General features: G+C 57.2%; 2 protein-coding genes across 2 annotated transcripts in view; both read right to left on the bottom strand.

Annotated features, from left to right (window-relative positions):
* ETH_00005885 (gamma-tubulin complex component 2, putative) overlaps positions 1–2,648 on the bottom strand; it is a gene marked incomplete at both ends in the record, with an annotated part of 6,331 nt that extends 3,683 nt beyond the window's left edge. The window contains 3 exons of the mRNA XM_013373358.1: positions 131–227; positions 349–404; positions 553–2,648. Of these exons, the coding sequence (XP_013228812.1) occupies positions 131–227; positions 349–404; positions 553–2,648 (2,249 nt within the window). The remainder of the gene's footprint in view (positions 1–130; positions 228–348; positions 405–552) is intronic.
* Positions 2,649–4,307: 1,659 nt separating this feature from the next.
* Positions 4,308–6,967, bottom strand: part of ETH_00005880 (TPR domain-containing protein, putative) — a gene marked incomplete at both ends in the record, with an annotated part of 8,544 nt that continues 5,884 nt past the window's right edge. The window contains 3 exons of the mRNA XM_013373357.1: positions 4,308–5,767; positions 6,125–6,320; positions 6,852–6,929. Of these exons, the coding sequence (XP_013228811.1) occupies positions 4,308–5,767; positions 6,125–6,320; positions 6,852–6,929 (1,734 nt within the window). The remainder of the gene's footprint in view (positions 5,768–6,124; positions 6,321–6,851; positions 6,930–6,967) is intronic.

Here is a 6,967-nt window from a genome sequence, read left to right as displayed (position 1 = left end):
GCAGCAGCAGCTGCGCCACAGGCTTTAAGTGCTGCGGCACAGAAGTCCCTTCTATGGTGAAGCGCTCCTGCCACTCCCACGGCCACTGTCCCAAACCACCTGCAGCAGCAGCAGCAGCAGCAGCAGCAACAGCAGGGTCGGTGAAGGCTCCTGGTCCAGGGCAGCAGCAACTGCGGCGCCGCAGCGCCAAAGGAAATAACCATCAGCACCTGCTGCAGCAGCAAAACCTACAGAAGTGCACAAGCAGCAGCAGCAGCAGCAGCAGCCGCAGCAGCAGCAGCCGCAGCAGCAGAGGCAGCAGCAGCAGCAGCAGAGGCAGCAGCCGCAGCAGCAGTTAGGTTGCCTTACTGCAGCTGTCTCCAGACTCCGCCGTAAGGGGATCGCGCGTCTGCTCCGTCCTGTCCCTGCGCCAAAACCCTAAACCCTAAACCCTAAACCCTAAACCTCAAACCCTAAACCCTAAATTCGGAGCCCTAGGCGCTACACCGCGGAGTGATGAACCACCCCCCGGCGCCCAAGCTTAGGGTTTAGGGTTTAGGGTTTAGGGTTTACCGAATGAAGAACTCTCTGTAGGTGTCTTGGATTTCTCCCCGCAGCAGCCAGCGCCGCAGGCAGTGGGCCAGGGGGCTCATGGCTTGCTGCTGCAGCAGCAGCAGCAGCTGCCTGGCGGAGTCTCCAGCAGGAAGTCTTGCTGCTGCTGCTTCCACAGCATTGAGGAGGGCCCCGCCCCTGAGCCCCCAGCAGCAGCGGACAGTTTCTGCTGCTGCAGCAGCAAGCGCTGCAGCAGGAGCAGCAGCAGCACGCAAACCCTGCAGCGACAAAGTCCCCTGCCGCACCCCCGCTTCCCAGCAGCAAACCCTAAACCCTAATTCGTTGAGAAACCCCCCAGCAGCAGCAACAAAAGCAGCCCCCACAGCTCCCATTTCTTCGACTCTGCTGCCTGCCACCTGCTGCGCATGCAGCAGCAGCCGCACGTCTGCTGCTGCTGCTGCTAGCTGCTGCAGCAAACACTGGAGGCCCCCTGCTGCAGACCCTGGGGGGCCCCCCTCCTGCTGCAGCAGCGGATGCAGCCACACAGAAAAGCGCGGCAGCGGGGGGAGGCAGCATCTGCTGCTGTTGAGGTCATACTCGTGCTGCTCCAGCAGCTGCAGCTGCTGCTGCTGCTGCTGCTGCTGGCGGGGGCGCGGCTCCGCGCGGCCAGCCTGCTGCAGCAGCAGGTCTTGCTGCTGTTGCTGCAGCGCAGCAAGCTGCTGCTCCTCCTCCCCCTGCAGCGGCTGCTGCACCACCCGCAGCAGCACGCCGTCAACGCCCAGCAGCAGCGACAGCAGCTCTTCCAGCAGCAGCCGCTCCCTTGCTGCATGCGGCAGCAGCAGCCAGTCTGCTGCTAGCTGCTGCGGCCCCCAGTTGACTGCAGCAGCGAAGTCGGGCTCGGGCCTGCTGCTGCTGCGCTGCAGCAGCAGCTCCTGCTGCTCCTCCATGGGCAGCGGCGCCGCCGGCGGCACTGCAGCGGCAGCAGCAGCCAGCCCATGCTGCTGCAGCACAGCAGCCACCGTGCTGCTGCCCCACACTTCTGCTGCTGCAGCAGCAGCATCCCAGGGGCTGGGGGCCAGCAGCGCAGCAGCAAATCTAGACAGCGGAAGGCCGCACTCTGGAAGTCCTGCTTTCTCTATGCGCCAGCCGCAGTGTACGTACACCCCAGAAGCAGCAGCAGCAGCGGCTGCTGCTGCTGCTGCTGCTGCGCGATGCTCAGGCGGGGAGTCGAAAGAGAGAGACCCTACAAGACAAACTCGGCGCTGCAGCAGCTGCTGCTGCTGCTGCAGCAACAGCTGCTGCGGCTTCACTAGCAGCTGCAGCGACAAGAACTCCTGCGTCTTCTGGTTCAGCAGCACTAACTCTTCCCCTTGCTGCAGCAGCACATCCTCGTGCTGCTGCTGCTGCTGCTGCTGCAGCCGCTGCGGCAACATGTGGGCCGGCAGCATTGAGGGGCGCAGCAGCTTCCAGCGCAGGCGCGAGTCTGCTGCTGCTGCTGCTGCTGCTGCCGCTGCTGCTGCTGCAGATCCTGCTGCAGCAGGACATATCTGCTTCGCTACCACTGGCGTCCCAGGGCCCCACTCCTGCCGCGCATGCGTCCTCCTGCTGAGCTCTGCTGCTGCTGCTGCTGCTGCTGCTGCAGGTTCTGCTGCAGTAGAGTATACGACTTTAGGTGTGGGGCCCTGGGGGCCCCCCGCCCCCAGCAGCCACAGAGCTGCTGCTGCTTCCCCCTTTGGGGGCCCCAAAAAGGCGAGCAGCACTTCAGTGCCATGGCTGCAGCAGGAAGGGCCCTGTGTGCTGCTGCTGCTGCTGCTGCTGCTGCTGATTGCTTTGTGGTACGCTGGGTAGGTGGGCAGCAGCAGCAGCTTGCTGCGGGGGCTGCTCGGGAATGGAGGGCTTGCAGACACGACGCATGGGGCCTCTGCTGCTGCTGCTGCTGCTGCTGTGGGTCTAGGCGTAAAGCCGCCAAGGCGACCTGCTGCTGCTGCTGCTGTTGCTGCTGCTGCTGCTGCTGGTGCTTCCTCTACTGTGAGGTACTGGTGGCCTCCCCGCTGCACTGAGACCAAACCCACGGAGCAGTTCAGCAGCACAGGAGAGGCCAGCGGCTGCCGCGGCATTTGCTGCTGCTGCTGCAGCAGCTGCTGCCGCTGCAGCAGCTGCTGCTGTCGCGGCTGCTGCTGCTGCAGATGCTGGCTACTGGCTCAGCTAATGCTACTGTCGGCTAGGCCACAAATCCCGTAGTAGTGCTGGGCCTGATTCTTCCGTTGCTGCTGCTGCTGCTGTTGTTGTTGCTGCTGCTGCTGTTGTTGCTGTTGCTGCTGCTGTCGTCGTTGCCGTTGCTGCTGCTGTTGCAGCAGCAGCAGCAGAAACTTTACAGCAGCAAGACCTTGGGGCCTCCGTGGGCTCACAGGCTCCCCAGCAAACGCGGGAGAGGGGGCCCCTGTATGCGGCTTGTACAGATCTAAACCCTAAACCCTAAACCCCAAACCCTGAACACTTGAACACTAGAACCCTGAGCCTTACATCCCAGACATAGGCCCCCGACCAGTTTAAACCAAGAAGAGAAGAAAAGAAACAACTTTTATTTCTTGCTGTTTTTAACCTGCAGCAGCAGCAGCAGCAGCAGCGGGGCCCCCAAGGCCAAGGGGAGGTGGTGGTTGCTGGGTGGGGTTGTTGTTATTGCAGCAAGTAGCCTATATAATAAACATTAAACATTATTATTTTCAAAGTATTGAATTTAAAATGCTGCATTAGTTATGGTGTGCCCTTCCTGCAGCAGCAGGAGCAGCAGGAGCAGCAGCAGCAGCAACTGCTGCTGCTGCTGTCGTTCGGCAGATGCCAGTATAGCTTGGCTATTTTTTGAAATAAAAATACAATTTAAATTAATTGATGTTCTCAATTTTATTGAATCTTCTGTTTCGCTGGATACAGCGGAGCTGTACAGACACCGCGCGCTTGGCTGTGTCGAGCTCCTGGTCTTCTCGGGCGTATCTCCACCTGCTCCACTTTATCTCCACACATTAATGTCTTGACTGTTTTGAATTTATTTATAATTTATTTGATCATTATTCATTTATTTATTTGCATAAAACCAATTAAAGAAGCTCACGGGCGGCCTGGGCAGAAAGCTCTGTGCAAAAAGAGCAAATAAATATAAATTGGATTTGTTTCATCAGCGAAAAGTGAATAAAGTGTAAATATAAAAGCTAAAACTAATTAAAGTGTAAATTTACATTCTGGTTTTATAAAAAACATTTTAATTCCATTCAAGTTCTTGCAGTTCGTGGCAGCAGCAGCGGCTGCGCTGCTGCTGCACTGAAGGCGAGACCTGCCTATACACCCAAATCAGCAGTGGCCAAAAGTGCAGCACTGCTGCTGCTGCTGCTGCAGCCACAGCACTGCTGCTGCTGCTGCTGCTGCAGCCCCTGTGTGGTTCTGCAGCCACTGCGGGCCGCCCCAGGGCCCTTGCTGCTGCTGGTTAAGAAAACTTTGCTGCAGCAGAAGCACAAGCAAAGCAGTAGCAGCAGCAAGGACACAGAAGCAGCACCAATCGCGGGCCACGCAGCTGCTGCTTGTGTTGCTGCAGCAGCAGCAGCAGCTGGTGCTGCTGCTACTGCGTCTTGCAGCGTTGCTCCTTGGCTGCTGCTGCACGCAGACTGCACCGGTAGATAACTAGAGCTGCTGCTGGTGTTGCTTCCAAAGGAGCAGCAATAGCGGGAGCAGCAACAGCAGCAGCAGCAGCTGCTGCTGCTGCTGCTTCGTGCCCCCTGGAAGACTCAGTCGGATTCATAGGCCTCTCTCTCCTGCTGCTGCTGCTGCTGCTGCTGCTTCTTCCGTTTGTGCTTTTTGCGTTTCTTGCGGCGCTTTCTATCGTGGGAGTTTTCTGAGTCGCTGCTGCCTTCGCTGCCCTCTGCTGCTGCTGCTGCTGCTGTTGCTTCTTGCTCTGCTGCTGCTGCTCCACCTAACGCATCGGACTCTTCTTCGTCAGTCTCGAAGTCGCGGGGACGCTTCAGTAAGTGGGTTGGTGGATCTGCTGCTGCTGCTGCTGCTGCTGCTTGGCTCTGTGATGCAGTAGCTGCTTCGGCTCCATTTGCTGCTGCTGCAGCTTCCTCTCCATCTTCTGCAGCTTCTGCTGCTTCGCCTCCATCTTCTGCTGCTGCGGATATTTCGTCCCCATCAGCTGCTGCTGATGCTGCGTCTCCATCTGCTGCTGCAGCATCGTCCCCCTCTGCTGCTGCTGCTGCTGCTGCTTCATCCCCATCTGCTGCTGCTGCTGCAAAGTCGGTGTCATCTTCGGGGTCCCGAGCAGCCAGCCGCAGCAGCCTGCGAGCCTTTTTCTTGCTGCTGGGGCGTTCCTCTTGCTGCTGCTGCTGCTGCTGCTCCGCTGCTGCTTCTGCGTCTTCGTCTGTTGCAGCGTCGCCCTCCTGCTCCCTGTTGCTGCTGCGCTTCCTCTTCTTTTGCTTCTTTTTCTTTTTGCTGCTGCTGCTGCTGCTGCCTTTGCTTCTGCGGTGTCTCGGCAGCTCGTCATCTGCTTCGCTCAGGGCCCCTTCTATTGAGTCATCAATGAAGTTGTCAGTTTCTTTTTGCTTCCGTTTTTGCTGCTGCTGCTGCTGCACTCCTCTCCGCTGCTGCTGCTGCTGCTGCTGCTTCAGGTTCTCGGGGGCCGGGCGCAGCGGCAGCGAAGCAGCAATTTGCTTGGCCTCTTCCGCTAGCTGCTGCTGCACCTCCCTCTCCTGCAGCAGCAGCTGTTCCTGCTGCATGCGCCGCTGCTCCTCCTGCTGCTGCTGCAGCAGCAGCTGCTGCTGCTGCCGCTGCTGCTGCTGCTCCCGCTGCTGCGTCAGCCACCGCAGCTCCAATATTGGCATCATTCTATTTATATGATGCAGCACTCTATCTCTAGAAACTTGATGGGGCCCCGCCTGTGCATGCGCAGCAGGAACTTCTTCAATACCTTCTGGGGGCACCACCACAACTGTGGGGCCCCCCAGGGGCCCCCCTAGGGGCCCCGCGGGGGGCCCCCCTGGGGGGCCCCCTGGGGGGCCCCCGCTGAGGCCTGCTGCTGCTGCTGCTGCTGCTGCTGCTTCTGATTTTGCTGCTGCTGAGCCGGATGGGGGCAGCGGCCGGCCGTCGCTGTTGTAGCAAAAGGGGAAACCTGCTGCTGCTGCTGCTGCTGCTGCTGCTGCTACCAGGGGCTTCGGGCCCTCCTCTCCCCCCAATATAGACAATGGGCGGAACTCTGCGGACACCAAACCCTAAACCCTAAACCCTAAACCCTAGTCGTCCAGTACCCCGACAGAAGAAAACGAATTAATGCAGATTTGCAGGCGGCTTGAAAAGGGTTTAGGGTTTAGAGCCGCTGCTCCGTGATGTGCTAGGGTTTAGGGTTTCTAGCCTCCGCCGTTTACTTCTCTAGGGTTTAGGGTTTGCCGCTTGTGTCATCCATGAAATTTAGTCCTAGGGTTTGCTGCTTGCGGCCTTTCGTGCTTTCGCGGTATTAGGGTTTACTAGGGTTTAGGGTATAGGGTTTGGCGAGCTGGTTTTTGAGGCTAGAGGGGTCAAAACACGCGTCTAGGGTTTAGGGTTTAGGGTTTGCCTAGTTTGGCCTGGAGTCTGAGGGGAGCGCTGAGAGCTTGGCTAGAAGGGTCGAAAATGGCTTTTATTGTTTTGCTTCGGCGAGAAGAAAAGAGCAGCAACTCAGTGACGTGTTTCACGAGGTGTACGAACACCGCAGACTCCAGCTGCCCCCGAAGCCCCAGCGCTTTCGTTTGGAAGCAGTCGCACAGAAAACCCTGAAACCGCAAACCACAAATTAGGGTTTAGGGTTTAGGGTTTGGGGGCACTTAAGAGGGATAAGGAGAAAAAAGGGACTCCGAGGGTTTGAATGGAGAGAAAGAAAAAGAATTCCGAGGGTTTGGAGAAGTAAAGGAAAGAACAAAAAGGGGAGTTGAAGGGATCTAAAAGAAAAGAATTGAAAAGAGAATTAAACAGAATTAAAAAGACAAAATGACAAAAGAATCCAAAAAATAAAATGAAAAAACACGAAAAGCTGAATGGCAAAAGAAAAAGAGCAAAAGGAGTTAATGGCCGTTAATTAAAAGAAGACAATACAAACAAAAAGGGGCGAAAAAGGGGTATAAAACCCTAAACCCTAAACCCTAAACCCTAAACGCTAAACCCTGAAATCTGCCCCAAGACAGAGAAATGCAAATCCCATAATCTCTGGTGTCTGGCCATCCACGTTCTGCAGCCGTCTCTCGACTTTAGGGTTTAGGGTTTAGCGTCTGGGGTTTAGGGTTTGGGGTTTAGGGTTTAGGGTTTACAATGTTGTATACGAAGCGGACGTCTCGCGGCCACCGCCTCTGGGCAATTTGCATCAACTCAATGCCCGCCATGAAAAACTGCGGCATAAACCCTAAACCCTAAACCCTAAACCCTA

This window comes from Eimeria tenella, genomic scaffold, assembly GCF_000499545.2.
Source record: "Eimeria tenella Houghton genomic scaffold, Eth_scaff138, whole genome shotgun sequence".
Classification (NCBI taxonomy): Eukaryota; Apicomplexa; class Conoidasida; order Eucoccidiorida; family Eimeriidae; genus Eimeria; species Eimeria tenella.
Note: the sequence above shows the minus strand (reverse complement) of the source record. Positions and strands in the feature narration are given on the sequence as shown.